A 20,286-nucleotide genomic window follows, 5' to 3' on the forward strand; every position below is an offset into this window, starting at 1 on the left:
GGCTCACAACAACATCTGACGCAAAAATAATTCCCAAATTCAATATGAGACAGTTTCACTAAGTTTGCTATGACACAATTAGCAGACTTATTTGCCACTCGCTATGCTGTGCTAGCAGTGAGAACAAAAGAAGCCATTCTGGCACGCAAGAAATATAGGCTGACAGACAAGCCCCTAATGTAGTTCATTTCAACAGAAAAAAGTTGAGTTTTAGCAGTTCCTACTTGTACTAGGGTTCAAGACACCACAAAGTTGAAGTAAGCGCATCGAAGCAACTCTTGCTTACTGTTTCGGAGATGTACGTGTCATAGATGTTTGCTGCTGCTTCCCTGAGGGATTCGAGATTCATGCTTCTGTCCTCCGTGTGGGCTTGACTTAGCAGCTGCTCTGCCGACACTTTGAAGCCCTAAAAAATAAGGGGGGGGGGGGGGGGGGGGGACAAAAACCGAATTTGAATGTACCACCATCAAAAGTGTCCCCTTTGAATAATGTTGCACAGCATGAACATGCAAGATGATGTGAAATGCTAGTGAGACTCACCTCGGCATGAAGGTAAAACGAGATATACTTTTGAGCTCCAATACTGGTCATGTATTCTGAAGAAAGAAAACATGGCCCTTTACTCTTACATGACAAGGCTGCAGTTTACAATCATAACAGTTGCCTGTTGCGCATGTGTGTTTAATGGCTCATTACTATTGCATTCAACAGAAAAAGAAAAAAAAGGAAATGAAACAACTATTCGTGCCACACAAAATTCATGCACACTAAGCAACGAATTAAGCACGCACAAGAAAGAAAATTCAGGAAAGGTTTGGTTTATTGTGGTTTAACGTCCCAAAGCAACTCAGGCTATGAGGGACGCCGTAGTGAAGGGCTCCGGAAATTTCGACAACCTGGGGTTCTTTAACGTGCACTGACATCGCACAGTAAATTCAGGAAAGGTTGGACACAAGCAAAACCACATGTGCATTTGGTGACAGCTGGGCTAGTCGATGTACAGGTGCGGCCAAAATATTACGAAGCACGCTTTGGCATTTGAAATTTTCTTGTGTTCCGCACAGAAGATACCATGCTCTCTTGGGCTCATGAGCAAGCGCACCAGCGGCATATGCCAACATATGTATAAAGTACCTCTTAATTTTCCCCAGGTAAGAAGTCACAAGAACATGATCACCGAAGTGTGCTCCGTAATAATATGGCAGGGACTATACGTTTATTCCAGAAAAACAGCATTGATACGGGACCTAGAAGAATGCAACAAAGTTGACTAGTTGACCTGTTTTGTACAAATATGCATCAAACTGATTCAAAAATATGCTACAGAAAAAGGAAAAAGAGATGATTACAATGCAACGACTACTACCTTGGCACAGTGCAATATAACATAAAAAAAAGGAAAGGAGTTTACAACTACTGACAAGTCCATAATAAAAAAATATCTGCTGGGATCAAGTAAAGATATTGACAACAGAAAAGAACACATCAGCACGGCAGAATCTTGAGTCGCTTATCATACAGACATCGTCTAACACACTAAACAGGAATGACGGGACTCTACATCCTATCTATGCTAAATCATTAAAAACGCTACTGAGTGCTACAAAAGGATGGATCCGTGCGCCGATTGCTTCATAGTGAACAAGGGAGCCGTAGCGCTCCCGAAACATCTTTCTTTATTGACTTTGGCCAGTGAAAAGCAATCCTCATCACCATGATTCCTGACCAGACGGTATACCGTCAAACCCTCGACTACAAAAAAATATGTGCTGAAATATTTTTTTTAACCTGCTTTAACCGCTTACATATCCTTCCCGCTCTTTCCTTGGTTATCCCTTGGCAGTTTCGATTCAATGTTCGAGAGACTAAATAGAGCACAATTACCCAGCGCTCCCTGCTTCTTTGTGCTTGCCTTCCTGTACATATGCCAAGTTTCCGCCCTTTGCAAAATAGTAAACCATCAGCTGCCAGCACAAAAAGATCTATCCTGCTTGCCAAATCCAATCTTGGCACTCTTTTGACCAAAAAAAAGAAGTGCAATGCACATGTGGGTTTTGCTTTCCAGCCCGAGAGAGAGTAAGGCAGAGCTCACTAGAAATGCATGTCACCAGACTCACCCATGAAATATGACAATGCAATGTTGTTTGCCAGGACAACATCAAATGGCAGCTGAAACAACTCCACTCCAGGCGCTGTCAGCTTCTTCCAATCTATTTGCTACGAGGGAACGTAAGAAAATCGAGGCGCTTATGAAGAAAATGCTGCTGTTTCCTCCACCGAGCAAGTTGAACACGAGTTTATGAGACAACACTAATGATTTCAGCTGGGTTCCGAACCGAAGGTCTATTCAGAGTCCATCCTTCTTCATGAGGAAGAATGAAAGCTGACCAGTGAGCAAAAAAATGCAGAGTCAAATGATTTTGCGGAGTGCATGCAACTTGTTGACCATCAAATGAGGTATAGCAAAGCATCTATAGAACTAAACCAGAAAAAATGTATTCAATAATGCTGCCTCACAGACTCCTAATTAAGAGCAGCGGCAAACTATTGCAAGTGCATGCATCACAACTGCACCAAAGACTGAAAAAGCTAACGTCTTTGCAAGTTCTTAGCTGTAAGCTGAGACTCGGCTCTCCAATCATAGATCTCCTGGTAATATCATCTGAAACAGGCAGCATGCATGCCATTGGACCAGCACTTACAGAGGGTAGCCCGGTGGAATCCGTGTCAAGGCTCCCATCATTCAGCCGCTGAAGCCTGCTCTCCACAACTTTTTTGACGTAATGCAGGCTGTTCAGCTGCTTCTTGATCACAGTATCTGCCCACACATGGAAAATTTCATTGAGTGCTGTCAGCATCAGACAACACATTATTTTCAGTAACATGAAAGCTCTTTGCATTCGCAAAGCAGTAACGTATGTGCACACAAAAAAAAGTTAAGCCAACACACATGGTTTTCTTGAAATACTGCATGCAATACATCCAGTGTAAAAAAAAACAATTAAGGAAGGTCAATGAGAATTGAAAAAAAATCAGGCTCATGATGGAAATTTTTTACTGCGGTGAAATTCATGCAAACCTAGTCCTTTTGCGAATCTAGTCACAGTAACACCAAGGCGTTAAAGATTACAAAAAATAGTCTTTCCATAAGTAATGACTTACAAGCACAATTACTTCCATTTTTATTGTGACATACAATAACTGGCCTGTGGCAACAATAAATATGACAAACCCCCCCAAAAAACTGATATAATTTGTTTCCTTAAGCACTATGATCAGCTTGCACCATAGCTTTATTCTTGACTACCGTGCCGTCAAGCTTTGCACCGATGAAACATAAAACTAAACTGCTGCCATAAAACTAAACTGCTGTTCTGCCCCAGTCTCTTGTACGATTCTGTCAAAATTCAAGAATCTCTGGTGAATGTTAGAGCATCAAAATCTCGACCTCATGAAGTCTTTCTCTAATTGACTCACCATCATCGCCTCCAGTGTCCTTTGATCGCTGTATGGCGATCTCCTGCAGGACGATTTCTTTGACGGCTTCTAATTCGTTGACGTTGTCTGTGCACTTTAGGACGGTCAAGAACTCATCACTTGTGGGAATGTTGTTAGAGCACTGTGCAAAAAAAAAAAAAAAAAAAGAAAAGAAGTCCAAGAAAAGTTTACTTCCTGTAGGAGAGTAAGATTGTCTAGCTCACAAGCAACCACACAAGATAAAGCAATTTTCTTTTGAGAAACCATGACCAGACCAAAATTACAAAGGTAAAACAAGCTTTCGGTCAAGTTAGTTTAACACTTAAAACTGAATTACAACACAAAAACCCCGTTCACATTAAAAGGACACACATGGATGAATGCTCGTGCAATGTTCATGCATACGTGCGCCTTTCAGCTGTGAATGTGGTTTTTGCACTGCAGTTATGTCTAAAGACCAAAATTACTCTGTATGCAAGTAGAGCAAATTGTCAGGTTAGATGCGTCATATCATACGATAAAAGGGGCAGAACTGGAATGAGCACAACTGAGACAACACAGGCGGGAACATGCACCTAAATATTCTCCAAAGACATCAGCAGGCCCATAAATGTATGCACATCCGTGTGCATAATGCACATGACAACCATTCACATCTGAATGAATGCCTCAGCTAGCTCATGTCCAAATATGCCTCTATCACATCCTTTAAGACAATGGAATCGAACAGAGAGGATTCACAATGCTGACAAGCCCGGTCACTTTTGCTACTGTCCTTACTTTAGCTTCCTTTTGCCACTCACTGACAAATGTGCAACAATTTGTATGGTTCAGAGAGCGCTAGTTTCGAAACATCATGCCTTGAAGCTGTGTTTTTTAGGTTGCTAGCCACCCTATGTGAAACCGGTATGGCTACCTCAAGTTTTTTTTTTTGCCCGGTATCAGCGGTTGCTCGATCTATGCTAGGTCAAGAGAAAACATTGCAAGCTTGTCATGAATAACTTGGCTTACAAAGCTTGAGACAGAGTTCCACAGTTCGTGATTTAACTTCTCACATCTGCATTTCATGGTTTTAATAATTACAATACCATCCGTAATTGCCTGCGGCTTTGTGGTCAACCATAAATAAAAGTATTACAAGAGAGCGGTTCACTTCTCACTGAGTTTGCAGTCCCTACGTCAAGATTATAGTATCTGGTCCAAAGCTCAGAAGCCTGGCCGCTTTTGCCTATCAGCACAATGGGTCACACAAAAAACTTATGAAAGCCTGCAGCTCACTTCAGTATTAGACCAACAATATCACCTTCTGATAACAGTGGACTGCAACACAGATTTTCTTTAAACATGTATTATTATTAAAATTAATTAGAATGCATTTTTTAAGAAACAATGACTCAAAAAGTGAAGTCAAAAGTGGTTCTAGTGAACATGCACCCCTTACCATCCATACAATGGTCTGATTCACGTAGTCGGGGTCTGACACTAGGTCTATCACTGGCAGCAGCACTGTATTCACAAGAAGTTCCTGGGAAAAAGGAAATAAAAACACACTAAGCACCGGTGAAAGATAATGAGCCCAAAGCTGACCATAGCATTGTTTTTAGCGGCTACTTCAAGACGTTCATGGTGAATTGAATGGGTAAGAAAAAATTGCACTTACACGAGGTAACCTATACAATACCATTGTTACCTCAGCAATAAGACTCTGCACTAATTAGCGAAGGCTAGAACACAATGTCACCAACCCACCAAGCCAATCAGCAACCTAAGGCCTGCATATCTATCCCAACCCTCATTTCTAGATGCTCTATGGTCATGCACAAACTCCGATTTGTGATGCTTAATTTTATTCCCATTGCCCCCCTTTTTTTTTTGAAAACAGAAATGAATACAAGGAAACTATGTACAATGGAACTGGACCCATAGCCAAGGCTAGTGTCGGGTCCAAGAGCTTTGGTCAAGATGCTCTCTGCATCGAGCAATGACAGGAGGCAATCTTTAGTTCTGCCACGTGTTCAAGTAACCTGGCAAATCTGAATCCTCCACTAAAGGTAAGAGGCATCAAGGGTTTTGATGCTTCCCATTTGTAAGGGAAAGACTATCTGAATAGTGTGGCTCTAGGCATTAACTGGAGACACCTGCGTGTTAACTCTGAGTGTCGTGTCTGCTGTTTGCTTATCCAGAGGCCCGATGGTGTAACCCTGACGTCCATTGCGACAGCAGAAAATATTTGTGCAGTTAATTAGGGTGATTAACTACTTATGTGGCTAATTAATAACTCTGCAGTATGACGACCACTTTTCAAAAGTGACAACTGCACTTATGTTTCCTCTCTTCCAGTTGGTAATTTTGTGTTCACATCTGAACTCTCCACTTTGTGTTTCTTATATGACCCCTGGGGCATGCAACTGTGTACACCCATCAAGGAACATAAGCAGCATGCTCTGCTCTTCTAATGTCGCCCATGCCAACCCTAGCAGAATTTAGTGAGAAAACTGGTAGGGTTATAATGTAGTTAAATCGAGTAGACATGCGAAAGTGTGCGTTTAGCCTGATTGTCTCATGGTTTTGCTTTGCTGGATCATCAGCACATCTTGCGACGATGTTAGACTCCGGTTAAGCTGATCTGATCTGTTCATGCCACAGATGGAAGAGGACGAAGATGACGATGTCCAATGTACAATGCAAGAGTGTGCTGCAGTTTAAAATGATGTGTGTTCAGCTGCGGCGATAGCCTAGTGCTCTCGCGCAAAGGCCTTTGAAGCTGATCCGTTCGCGGCGCTGCGGGTTCAACTCCAAGTTGTGGATACTGATGCGATTCCTTTTTTCACTTAATGTGGTGTCACTGTTGCTAGGCAATGGCACAAGATCTAAACATGACAAGATTCTTGGTCAGTGTTGGTGATCGTATGAGTGCTTTCACAGTAAAATGCATGCTCATGTGTGTTGTGCATGTTCAGATTATGCACAACAGGTGCCCCTAAAACCGCCATCATTTCTGGCATTCACACAAAGTTTCTGTGCCATCTGCCAGCTTGTCATCCAGAGTGACAGCCAGAACAGCACCTTGCATCAGAGTGCCTGCACGCTGGTAGCCATCAAAATCTGAAGGCCCGAACGCCGGTGATGATGGAAATGTCACGTGCCCAAATACGACCCTTGCTCTCGTGCTGCAAAGCATCTATACAGGGGTGAAATTGTTTTTAGAGTAGTTTCCCCTGCTTTTGGTGCATGTCAAACCACAAGCCATATTTTTCTTGTAAAATGCCAGTAACAACACTCACATCAAAGCCTGAATGATTACTGTTAACTTGTGCGTGCAGTTTCTGTTGACAAAACAGACAAGTTGCTCGGGAAAGCAGAAATTTGACACACCCGTAGGAATATCCTCATGACTTTGTTTTGGAAGTCCTCTGGAGGCAGGACCAAGTACAGGAGCACTTCTCCGACTTGCTGGAGATACTCTGAAATGTTGACATCAGAGTACATGACTAGATTTAAACACACTGCTTTTTGACAAATGTAACAGCGGCAAAAACAAGCAGCGAGTTTACTGCTGTGGCAGGCAACGCTACCAGTAAGAATTGACATCTTTTATTTTCTTCTCTAAAGGGCTACACACAATATGAAACCAATTTATTATTCTCGACCCACACAATGTATACAAAAGCTATTACTTTGCAACCACTCAAGCTCATCAGCAGATTACTGCATGCCCAAAATCATGCAAAGAAATCACATGTTCACGTGACAGGATTAAAAATATTAAAGAAAGCAGCCCCTCAATAACAGAAATGTTGAAGGCACTCAACGCATTAAAACAAGATAGTATATGACTAGATGTCAGATGGACTGCAAATCACATTTCTGCCTTGCTGCTCATCTGTCTCAGGACGTTAAAAGACTTTCTTAGTGGCTCTGAGTCATGGTGCAAAAAATAATAAAATGATGCACAGCACTCAAAGAAGTGTGAAGAAAACACAATGCGTATTGCATTAATTATTATGCACTGGGTCAGGTGTGCCAAGGCACCTAAAAATCAAGCAGCTCAGTTCAGTACGAGGTGATAAATAAAGTAAGGCGACTGTGCACTTTCAACAGTCCATTATAACTGCCGACTGATTTTTCGGACTCGATGGGACCCGGAAAATAATCCGAATAATTAAACACTCCGAAAAATTTGTGACCTTCAAAAAAGAAACCTTTTTGCAGAAAGTCGGCTTTAAAAATTGCGAACGCCGCTCCCCCACGTTCCACTTGCAAGCGATATTATTAGACTTTTTCTGAGCCACGGTCGTGCTTTCATCACATCTGCGCCACCTTGCGTCATGATACAGTCGCTGACCGATTTTTCGGACTCAGTGGGACCCGAAAAATGGTCCGAATAATCGAACAGTCCGAAAGATCCGTGAACTTAAAGAAAGGCCAAAATACCCAACTTTCGGTTGAAAAACAATCTCCACAATTATGTTGCCATCTATTTTAGTGCGAAAATTCCAACTTTTAGACTCCACAAAGTCAGAAATATTGGTCATGAAAATGTACATGTTCCTATGAAGTGTGCGAAGGTTCCTCAGCGAAGTCCGAAATATCGCGCAAGTCCGAATTATTGGAGTTCGAAAAATCGGCTGGCTACTGTATTTACTATATGTCACAGTACCAGACAGTGTGACGTGGCCGCAGAACATGTCGCGAATGAATGCACGCGCTGCGCAAAGCAAGAAAGAGCCTATTTCCATAGGCAATGACGCTGGCAAAGATCAAGAGCAGTAATCCATGGAAAGCTGTGGTGGGCGCTGCAGCTGTCCAATTTTCAACACAATCGCTTGCTTTGTAAGCCATTTTGATGGCAACGATGAGCGAGTCATCATCTCAAGTGGCAGCGACGAAGAACAAATAGCCGAGCCTATCCAAGTCAGCCCGTCCGACTGACTCCATTTAAACCCAAGATGGCACCTTTCACAGCGGTGGAGAACCGATTGACTGCGACAGCGATGCACGTGTCATCTATATTAAACCGAAGAAACAAATTTTCGGTTGAAAAACTATCTCTACAGTACTGTTAGCGATTATCTGAGCCCAAACAATTGAAATTTAGACTCCATACAGTTCGATATATCAGTCGTGCAAATGTACACATTCCTGTGAGGTGTGACAGTTCCTTAGTGATCTCCGAAATATCGTGCAAGTCCAAATTATTGAAGTTCAAAAAAATGGTCAGCTACTCTATCAATACGCTGTTCTTTCTTCTAACACAAATCTACTAGCAAAAATAACGCAAGCTAGTAACAGAAGAACCCGAGATGAAACTGGCAGCTTCAAATCTCACACTGCCCGTGGGAGTCTGCAAAGTTGTATGATACGATTAAGCTGTTAATAAGCAGACATATCAAGTCCTTATCATGTCCATAACAACTTCCTTGGAATTTGTTGGGACATACCATATGTGAAGACATGAAACCAACTGTCATAATATTGATTACATGTGCTATCCTCATCTCAAAACATTTAAGCACTTCAAGCTGTTGTTCATTCACTTGAACTCATGAGTGATCTGTGCAATGGGTCCACGATGCACACAGCATGCGCTCTGTCTCATAAACACTTTGAAGAAGAAAGACAACTGATATCACAATAATGTCCAACAATCACACAAATTTAGTTGCATTTTTCAAAAGTCTAGCTAGAATAAACTTTGTTTTGTAGTAAGCACAAGATAATAAACTAAGTGAAATATTCTAACTAGAAAAAAAATTTTATTTACTAAGCAGATGTGCGCACTGTGCCAGCTAGCTCAATGTGAACATTCCACATGTGCATCTCTTAAAGAGGTATGAAAAGGCCTCTCACCCATTTCTCGCTCCTTTGAAATGCAGACTAGATCACGGCACATGCTACGCTCCATGGTGGTCTCCAAACTGAAGAATAACGTAAGCAAATCCTGGCCCTTTCCGCCAAGCTCTGAAAAGGTGAAGCCACAAGGAAGGATCAGCTTCTTCCAGTGTACGTCTTCTTACTGCAGTAGCAGTGCTACTGTCCCTGCCACACAATCAACTCAGCTTCAACCGGATATATGGGAAGACCCTGTCGTTTAATTCCTCTGCATTACCTAGAGCAATAAAACTCTGGAATGATCTTCCTGACAACATAATCTCTTTCATTGATCCTGGTGAGTTTAAAAAACATCTATGTATACATTTATTGCCATAGTGATGTTCGAAATGTACGACAGTTTCATTTGTTCTTAACGTTGTTTTCCCATTTACCACTTCTGTTGACCCTGGTTGCTTTTTTTTCTCATGTTCGTGTTTTGCTTTTTTTTTCTATTTTCGTGTCTGATGTTATTTTAACTCCGTTTTGTACAAATTTCGTGTTCCTTTCTTGTACTTGACTTGTACCGTGTTCTTGTACCGATATTACGTTTTTTTTCCATCTGTATATACCTTTTTTCGATTTGCCCCCCTCACTTAATGCTCTTCAGGGCCTGTGAGGTACTAATAAATAAATTAAAAAAATGCCGGCCTAGATGGCCAAAGCATCCGCAGTGGCATTAGAAGTGAGGCGCGGAAGAGGAGGAAAGAGCAAGGCGAAGAGGACACGGTGCTGATAGCAAGGGTGACAAAGAGGGAAAGCGGTGCAACATGCACCAGTTGCACCAACAGCGAGCGGCGAGGGCTGCTCTCATCGCTGGCAATGACGAACGAGAGGCGAAAGGCGAGCACCATAACTACTGAGCCAACATGATGGCCGTACGACACTTGTACCAAGAAATGCAGTGGAACTATAAAACCACATTCATGTTTTGGTCAACTCTTTCTTGAGCCTCATCTTCCACTGCGATTCCATGGAGGGCTCATTTCTGTCGGATGCAGAATGGAACTGTGTTGTAGTATCACGTGGAAGGATGGTACTGCCAGCAAGCAAAGTGCCAGCAGGAGCAGCAATGCTCTTAGAATGATGCAGGATTTCTGGAAGGGTTGGGTATCTATCCGTGATGCTTCGCACGTCAGGGGTTGTTGAGGTCCTCCATGTAACGCAGCAAGCTGGAGAGGTCCTCCCACACTTTTCTAGGAGTGTGTTTCAGACAGTAATAGTGAAATTAACTAGCACAACTTTCAGGCAACAAAATATGGCACAAGGGAGAATCATCAAATGGGAAAGCATCATCCAAGGTGCACAGTGCTTCGCATTTCATTGCATCAAATCATATGACTGTCTGTAAATCATTTTTTTAATAAGCAGCATTGAAGTGATGTCACTGGACAAAAAAGATGCTCATAAAACTGATTACACATCGATTCTTGCAACAGTAGATGAGTACCATGCTTCCTACGCCAGTAATGCCAGTGCAGCATACTTGTTCTATGTACAGTCCGCATCACCTCTGTGTACAGCGCTTCAGCAGTGAACACCACGCAATCACAACCAAAGTTAGTCATCAGCTCATGATTTCTGCACAAAGCGCTGGTGCCCAAGTTTCTTGCACGTCTCTGTGTCTGTGTGGCTCCATCTCTCAGCAAGGGTTGCCTCCAGAACCTAGCAGATGCGATGCAGAAGAGCGCGTCGTACAAGCGCTCTACACAAGAGTGACGCTGACTGCACTTTCAGCAAAAGCCGTCACCCCATAGCTACCACTAAATTTGTCAACATTGTGGACTTCAGTGCTACTGGCTGTCTGGTCAACTAAGCAAAGCCTCAGGACAACTTGGACAACTTGCATTGCACTTTTACACGGTAAATCGCCAAAATTACACACGAAAATTTGTTGCTTTCCATGTCTTTTCCCCCCAGTGAAAAATAAAATAAATAGTTAAAAAAAGCACAGGTAAGAAGAAGGACAACACAGCACTGGCTCTGTTTTTCAGTACAAGTGTCCTCTAAATCACAAGAGCAAGTGCGCACACTAACCATCATCTTTCTTTTGCTTGAGCCTTGACTGCGCTTGGCGAAACAAGCGCAGGTGAGATGCAAAGTCGTCGACTAGCTGAATGGTGAGGTACTGGACCCAGTCCACCCCTTTGGCCCTGCAATAATCATTGGGAAATACAAGAGTATTCCATGGGCTTACATCACACACACAAAACAAAAACAAAAAAAAGAAGCCAACACTCAAAATATAACACAGGTGGCTGACCTATAATGCTCTGTCAGAAGGCCCACATTTGGAGTTCAATGACCGTTAAAAAGCTGCAATCCAGAACTCCTAATTTTTAATTCTCTATTCTGCATTTAACACCCAATGCTTTACAGCAGTTCTACTGATCCTAGTTTTGTAACAAGAACATTTGCATTGCAAGGATTTAATTAACACAGAGGCATTAAAACAGGAAAGCGGAGCACTGTAACAGCAGTGAAAATGTGCATTTTTCGAGCGAAAGCCTGCATAAAATAGAATGGTAGTCTAATGCCCCATGATTATGAAAAAGAGAAGATTTTGGCAACGGCACACACAAATAAAAATTGATCATGAACAGGTACTATCATTATTGCAGTGAACAAAAGTTAAACTTGCCATGCCAGCAGTACCATACAGTTCCCACAAACACAATGAAGATTTAAAACATAAAACTAAAATGTGTGCCTCAATTTCAGTACACAGGTGCTTTTGGATTTTGCCTCCACTGAAATGCAGGTGTCGTGGTCGAGTTGGAACCCACGACCTTGTGCCTTTTAGCAGAATGCGACAGACACCAAACCACCACAGCTGGCACATTAAAAACGAATAGACATTCTTTCATATCACACACTGGGGAAGACAGAGAATATCTGCTTTAGACCGAGAACTCAACGTAAGAGGAACAGAAAGCTACGAAACAACCAGATGTTTAAACTGTCTGTCACACTTTAATTTGTGCATGTAAAGAAATTTATGTCCATAACCAGCGACACACTTCTTTAGTGAATACCACCTCACATTAGCTTAGCTAACTAAAATATAGCACATAAGAACATATGAATTCAAGAATGGCTCCGAGCAAAATCCAACTTCTCACACACTGGCTTAAAGTGCAGAGGAACATAATTAAACTCCGATTAGCCAGCACACAATTACAGGGCTCAGCAAATGCAATGCACCAATAAAATTGCAAGCACTATATTAAATGTACGCATAGTTACCTCAATGAAAGATTAACAATCACTTGGTGAACAAGGTCTCGGATGTGGTCCGTGAAGGCCTCATCATTCGAGAGGTCAAGGTACCAGTTGTACACATAGTCACGTAGAATGTAATTCAAAACCTAGGAAAGAAGAAGACACAGTAAGATGTAAAATGATCACAGGAAGCAATACGACAGCACCCACTCTGTGAACACCAGTCACACAAAGAGGGGCACGTATAACACAAAACAAGCAAGCGAAACAAAATATCAGAATTTCGGCAAGAAAACGTACCTCTGATAATGGATCATCTATGGCTGGGTGCCCAGTCAAGTACCTTATGTAGCGAGTCTTCTTAGGTGGCTTTAGAACAGCGCTAGTAATCTGAGTGAGAAAGGAAGCAAAATATAAGCATCCATTGTTCAGCAGCTGTTGTTTTAAGTCGCAACAAAGAAGAAACAAGTAAAAATGAAAAATAGGACAAAGTAGATGTTTGCCCTCTAATTAGAAAATCTGATGAATACGATTAACGTGTCTAAATATTAATGGAATGCTATGTATGGCATAGTGGATGGCAATGACGTAGAGAAAGAAAAAAAGACTTGAGAGAAAGAAAAAAAGAACTGTCAAGTGACAGAAACAAATGCCCATGTTACAAAAAACAATGCACAATGGCGTGACACTGACAAGCCCGAGGCCCGCCGGCTTCCACGTTGGAAACCTTACACTTTGCTGTCAAGGCTTTCCATCTTTGTTCAGCAGCTTGTCAGTGGAAAAGCAGTGCAGTGAGGAAGTCCCTTGCAAGGTTAGTGTTGCCGTACTGGCTGCAATGCCCGTCTACCCCTGTACGTCTACCTCTGTACACGCAGCGCACTCGTCAGAAACGGAGCAGCTTTGTATCATGCACTACTGCATATTAGGGCAACAGCAAATAAGGCACTCACTTGGGGCAATCCCTTGATGCAGTGGTTTTCAGGAATGTGAGGTGTAGGGTCATATGATGGCTCTAGCTGTTGCTGATACTCCATCAGGTAACCCATAAATACGATGCTTAAAATAGAAGACAGGCAACAAGGAGGCAATATAAGCTGCAAGCCTGAGTAAGGTTGTGGTCATAAAGGAAAGGAAGGCTTTCAAAGAGCAGCTGGTCGTGGCAACTGCGAATGACTCAAAAGACTGCCACAAACTGTCACAAAAAGCATTAATACTGTAAGAAATTAGGAGTTCTGTGTTGCAATAGGACGATGTTTTGAAGTTTAATGTGAAAATTTTACATCGGACGGAGTCATATTACAAAAAAAAATGGAGGTTACTGAGCACTAAGGGCACCGACGTTCCAGATACTTTTACTCCCGTATCTAGAAGTATGGTGTTACTTCACTGCAATGAGCTGTTTGACACTTCTAAGCATGATGCATATTAAATCCAATTTCTGACAAATGGTACAAGTAAAAGCAACAAAATAACACCCCCTTTTCTGTGTTTGTTAGAACCTAGTGAACGGCACAAACATGAAAGCTTAAAGTCTTGAAAAAACGGCAATGGTGAAAATTATAAGTTATGACACAGCAAGCTTCATTAGCTTTTTAAATGTAGATACTGTATAAAACTGCATTAAGGATAGTTGCCGGGCCAGTTGGTACATGATCACACCGTAAAACCGTTCTTCGTCCCGTGTAAGCGCGCTGTTTTACGGTGTGATGTATAAAACTGCATTCGTTCTTGTTTTGTTCAATAGTGTAATCACAAAATGTGCAACCACAGATCAAGTTCTAGAGCAACCAGCCATGCTAGTCATAACACTACCCTGAAAACAAAAACAGAGTACTGTGAAAAGTCAAAGCTGCCTCCTTTTCAGTGACCCAGCAGCACAGGAGCCATGAGTTTAATTAAAATACTTACTCCTCCAGTTCAGAGAAAACGGAGAAATGTGTTACGGTTCATTTCAGTTAAGAATAGTACGTACTGACATATTTAACTTCTTGAAAGATTTAAGGTGAAAAAAAAAAAGTGGAAACAATTATAATCCATCTACAAGGAAAACAGTAGCATACACTATTTTCCACATATATTATAAGACATAAATGCAAAGTGGCAATGCATTTAGGAAAGAGTATGTTGTGCAGCATACCTTAGAGAAGTGCACCATATGTACTATCACGATGAAAAGAAATGCGAACACAGCGGGGCCTAGGCGCTCCACTGTTCGCATTTCTTTTAATCACGCTTTTGCTTCGGTGGCAGCAAAAAGGTGCTAAAGTTGTCTGTGATGCATTCTATGATGACTCTAACGACCTTTTCTTGCCACCCAGGTAAAATTAAGCGCCATCAAAAGAAATTCGAACAGCGGAGCCTGTATGCGTCGCACTGTTAGCGTTTCTTTCCATCGTGATAGTACTTTGTTGCCGAGGGGTCTCAGTCTACACTAATGTGTACTCCAGGCACATCAAGGATGATTCTTCGTATCAACCAATGATGACATCAAAAGTGCTAACAACAGAAAACTTGCCCTCAATACTTCCATTTCTTTACTTTATTTATAAATGAAAAAAAAAAAAGAAAAAGATTACACTAGTAGCTCTAAACTGAACTTTGCTGTTTTGAAATTTGGATTCGTCAACTTATCACCCACCTCGAACTACACGTACGTGCCTATAACTGGGTACTCAGGCCTTGCTTTCAGTGCTAAAGGACGCTGCTTTAAATGCTCACATCAATAACAGGTCTGCCGCGGCTACTAGAAAAAAGGTGAATGTAATAGAAAACTGCAAGTGCAATCAAGGTTTCAGTAGAAAAGGAAAGAGCATTAGAGGTCGAAGGCACTCAACAGTCAACATTATCAGTGGGTAAAAGGCCTGACAGGCATTTGCAAGACAATGTTTTGATGGTTTCTCAAGTGGATGCTTTCAGATTAATGCCTGTTTCTGGCCCTGACAGCCTTTTCTTTTTTTGTATTCCAAATCTAATGGAAAGCATGAAGAAAACAAGGTTTCATGATTTTTTTTTCCTCTGACAAAAAGGAAAGTATGCATTAAAGTCCTAAACAAGCTCACTACAACAAGCTTCCATGACTTGAAGCAAAAGCAAATCTTCTAATACTTTCTCGAAAACCTTTACAGAAGCGAAGAATGTCACAGTACAAGCGTAGATATGACCAGTCATGTAAAAATATTAGCTATGTTGATGTCCTTTGGCAAGATTGCCTTTATAGACAATGTCGAACTTCTCCAGACATGACTTAGAGTTGTCTCATGAAATCTTACAGCTAAAAAAAAATACAGATCTGTAGCAACATACTTATACCATCGCAAGATGTCTCACTGTTGACAAAAAGAAATTATTCAGAGTAGCTAACATAAGAAAACAAACAAGACTGCCACATTTTGCACAAAGGCAGTTTCATGGACAGCTAAGTAATTAGTCTTCACAATTATGTTACTTGCTAAATATAACAGCCACTGAAAGAATTGTTGACAATTTTTTTCGCACACCACCAATACTTTTCCTATGTCCCGCATTCTGGCCACAGGGGATACTTCATTTGCTTTCTTCATGTGAGTTTTTCTTTTCAGTTTATAGTTGCATTATTTATAACTAAAGCTAAGAGTAGACAGCAAAAAGGTTGCTTTCAAAACAGCACACAAAGTTGGTTCATCAACAGCAGCCCAACCTTAAAAGAAAGTCCAGGCATTGCCTTAAGCATTCAAAGACAGCAAGTCAAACTAGTTACTCACCCTAAAATTGTAACAAAAATGCAGAGTGGGAGTAAAAGGCAGGCCCAGAAGCCAAATGATGACCAGAAAAGAACTAAAGCCAACCCAACCCAGGCTAAGGCTCCCAGCGACATCTGAAAAACAACCACATTCCACAATGTAAGCAATAGATGTCTTTTCAAAAGCTCGCCCTTTCTAGTCGAAAGCTCATAGAAAAAACATGTCAAAGCCGGACCCGATGTCAAAATGATCACATTGTTCGATTGCAGCTAGCATGAAAGAAAAATGCTATGAGAGAATCTAGTGTTTCTTTGAAAGAGCAGAGAAAAACTTGAATGACACCGAAAAAGAAGTGCACATATAACACCGACCACAAATTCTCTGTAATAAATGAGGTTCATCGCCGCGAGTCTTTTGCTGACCAGGAAGGAAAAACACGGTCGGCACGTCGACAAAACGCAGTCCTTGACGATGACAGGTATCCTTTACATTCGAAGTTCATTAAGAGGCCGTAACTGTGACGCACCAACGCCAGACGGAGATGATATGTCTATAGCCCAAGCAAGTCTGACGACCCCCATGTATACGAAGCAATACGTCTTTGGGCAGAAGCATCACACGACAGATAAGTACGCGTAGAGAAGGCAGGCAACGAGAGATACAATTCAATGTTATCGCTGAAAGGTTTTTCACGCCTTCCTGCAATTATGCGCTACGCAAACAGTACAGCACGTAAGAGAGGGGGCGGGAAATAGAAACAAATGCGCGCACTGCTAACACACATGACTCAGTATGACAGCTGCTCCGTACGCTTTCTTGCTTTCGCTAACGCGTGTCAGCTAAAAGAATGCTACGATCACAGCGCCTGCTTGCAACAGAATGCAATACAATATGCTTGTAATCCCAAGCGAAACGAAGGCGCTGTACCTCGATGAGGTACTATCGTGCCGGATGACTTCGACGGAGTATTCAAGCAACTCGAAGCGTTACGGGCTCAGCAGGAAGAAAACATCAGAAACTAAGCAGCCTACTTCGTAATTCAGGCAAAATTCGGCACAAAGTGAGACACATAATACGCAGAGGGGTAGTAAAAAGCTACGTCGTAAACCGTAACAAGCGGAGGCCGGGCACGACTGCGCTAAACACGGACTTTCATGCAGTTCGCAACATCAGCACAAAGTATGTGTGTCCACTTACATTCAACGTCGCTCAATCTACGTTCCGAAACTCATGAGATTGTTTTCTTCCCGGTGAACCTACAGGAAAAACGTCATAGTTGACGGCCGATACGGAACGCACCACCGCACAAGGTCAGCCATGTTGGGTTGACGAGTGCGCAAATTCCCCGTGAAGTGGCGCCCTTGACGCTCGTGTCGCCATCATGCGGGCACCTCAGCAACTGCTGCGGTACACGTGATTTTACTAGGTCAAGCGGCGCGGTGGCGCGGTTCTCACTTGGTTCTGTCTGTAGCCACTGATCCAATGCAATGATTCCGTGGTTTGTTTTAAACTCTCGCAATACGTCTGTATTGATCTCGTAATAAAAAACGAAGCTTATTGCGGTATGCAATATGCGCGGGAAAGTTTAAATACGCAGCACAGCGTTGGTCTTTCCATTTTGCTGTCCCACGTACGTCGTAATGTATGTTCACTGAGGGAACGGAAGTGTGTATGCTGATACATACACTTATCGGTGTGAAATGGACACCTGTGTGAGTGTCAGATTTGCGTTGCTTTAGAAAAACTCGGCAGCCAACTAGAGACTATCTTGTAGTTGCGGCTGTAGACACAGCTTTCACGGGAGCACTAGCAGTCAAAATTTTCGCATCTGAAATTAAAAGTTTCGCATTTTAAAACAAGATGCGCTCTTATCTCTTCGCATACAAGTTCTTGGTTTTGTATTGAGGCAAAGCTTTCAAACCGATAAAGCGTTACTATAATTACTCTGCCGGCATATGAACTCGTTAAAAGCCTTTCTCTAAACATTACATAAATGAACGAAATATTCATGTCGAAGACAATCAAAACACAAGTACTGTCGAGTTTGATGCCCTGTAATTTTATCGATCATCAAGACACGAAGCAAGAACACATTTCCTGTACTGTGTCTGATCTGGCAAGGGCGTTTACCTGTTTAGCATAGCAATGCTGCAGTGAAAACAACTTGCAAAGAAAAAAAAAACTGGGAAAAAATTGGGGGCCGCGGACCCCTCCCAGACAACACAAAGACGTCCTGAATATGACCTCAGGATGTACGCGTCAGCATGGTTAGATGTCCTCAGGTTGTCTCTAACTGGTCCTCAAGCAGTCCGACTGGGATCCGTTTGTCCATCCATTGCGCGTACTCAGGATGTCTTCAGGATCATGTTTGGGACGTTATCAGTACTACTTCAAAATTTTTATCAAGAGCTTTTTTTTTTCATGGGAGTGCCGTATTCAATGCTAAAGTAAGCAAAGGTAACCAGAAAGAGCAAAAAGAACGGGTTTACCAAAAGCCGCACAGATCAGCTCTCTGCGGTTGAATTCTGCTGCCTGAATGGAAAAGATGAGTGTCCCAAAAATTTAAGCAGTCCAAACTCATCAGAAGCATGCGATACATAAGAATTTACAGGTGTGAAAACAGAAATATCTTAATATATCTCCTCAAGGCATATAATTTTCGGCGCACAATGGTTTCCTTCATCAGATCACTATTGTACACGCATATCGCTTAATAAACCTGCAGTTTTTAATTAATGAGAGGCGGGTGCGAGAGATAAGGTTGGCTTGATCTCAGTTCGGCCCACAGTATTATCCTGCGACAGCACGACTGTAGGACATTTGAGGGATATTTTCATCCTCTAGCCGTCCAGCAAAGCATACTGAGGACATTCTAGTGACGACATTTATTCATCGATGCCCTCAGAAAGTACTCAGAATGTCCTGGTCGGGATGAGGACGTTCTGATAATTTGAATACGTCCTCGGGGCGTTTGGTGTTGTTTGGGCTGTGTCAGTCGGGCTTAAAATATCACAGTACCACACGATTATTGTGTTTTAAACAGGCGAACAAAAGGCAGAAGTAAACGTGCCACAAGTTCAACTATATACTTCTGCTGCGGCACTGAGCCGAAGCTTATACTAAGTTGCTTATGGTATCCAAAAGTACAGGTGTACGCCATGTGGTTTGAAAAAAAAAATTAAGAGAAACGCCAGTGACGGCATTTAGAGAGGTATGGAAATTCATTAGCCTGGCAAAAGCTATCGCTCATGAGGCTAAACGCGGAAGCTTTCATAAACAAAACATTCTAGCTGATACCTTGCTAGTCCTCACAGAACTACCCCAGTTATTTCACGCCGTTCCAGCGTAGCGTCCTTCTACGTGCCTTCAGAGATCAGCCATGTCTGCGTGCCGAGATACTAAAAGACTGATGCCATGGCATCAGTGAAGGCGATATGAGTGAAAAACGGTCTGTGTAGCTCCGTAATCCACTTTGCTTGCAAAGCAGTGCGATGTTGTGCATTATACAACACAACGCAGAGCAGCACACTAAAATGAACACAACGCATTACATAAGGCATCATCAATAAACGTACATTACATGACGGCTTATTGTTTAGAATACAACTGAGGACACTGTAGCGCAACATCACACCTACATATATTACATCACATCGCACCTCGTTATACATCAGATCACGTACATGACATGACATATGACATCACGTCACGCCACATCACATTATGTCACCTCATCTCACATCACATCATGCCACCTCAGCTCACCTCGTAGCACATCACGTCAAATCCCTCCACATCACCTCACGTCACATTACAACATGTACAGTCTTTGTCAAAAGTAACCTGGCTGCATGGCTTGCTTATCAACGCCGTATTAAAACTATTATGTCAGCCCTCAAGCTCTAAATCTCTGTATGGTAAGAAGAACCCCTGTTCTCACCTTCAAAGAACTTTTTGATCTTTAGGGAAGCCGCGAAGGCTCTGTTATACGAATGAG

At 42.2% G+C, this 20,286-nt stretch overlaps 1 protein-coding gene across 1 annotated transcript in view; it reads right to left on the bottom strand.

Annotated features, from left to right (window-relative positions):
* Positions 1-17,613, bottom strand: part of LOC149343241 (sorting nexin-13-like) — a 36,436-nt gene extending 18,823 nt beyond the window's left edge. Inside the window, exons 1-14 of the mRNA XM_089545783.1 lie at positions 17,487-17,613; positions 16,311-16,423; positions 13,521-13,626; positions 12,871-12,960; positions 12,595-12,716; positions 11,386-11,501; positions 9,328-9,438; positions 6,853-6,941; positions 4,919-5,002; positions 3,478-3,619; positions 2,703-2,818; positions 2,118-2,217; positions 541-596; positions 287-406 (exon numbers count right to left, since the gene is read on the bottom strand). Of these exons, the coding sequence (XP_089401909.1) occupies positions 287-406; positions 541-596; positions 2,118-2,217; positions 2,703-2,818; positions 3,478-3,619; positions 4,919-5,002; positions 6,853-6,941; positions 9,328-9,438; positions 11,386-11,501; positions 12,595-12,716; positions 12,871-12,960; positions 13,521-13,626; positions 16,311-16,423 (1,365 nt within the window). The 5' untranslated portion in view covers positions 17,487-17,613. The remainder of the gene's footprint in view (positions 1-286; positions 407-540; positions 597-2,117; positions 2,218-2,702; positions 2,819-3,477; positions 3,620-4,918; positions 5,003-6,852; positions 6,942-9,327; positions 9,439-11,385; positions 11,502-12,594; positions 12,717-12,870; positions 12,961-13,520; positions 13,627-16,310; positions 16,424-17,486) is intronic.
* Positions 17,614-20,286: the final 2,673 nt, after the last annotated feature.

The sequence above is a fragment of the Amblyomma mixtum genome, chromosome 5, assembly GCF_055824585.1.
Source record: "Amblyomma mixtum isolate Tamu chromosome 5, ASM5582458v1, whole genome shotgun sequence".
NCBI classification, from domain to species: Eukaryota; Metazoa; Arthropoda; class Arachnida; order Ixodida; family Ixodidae; genus Amblyomma; species Amblyomma mixtum.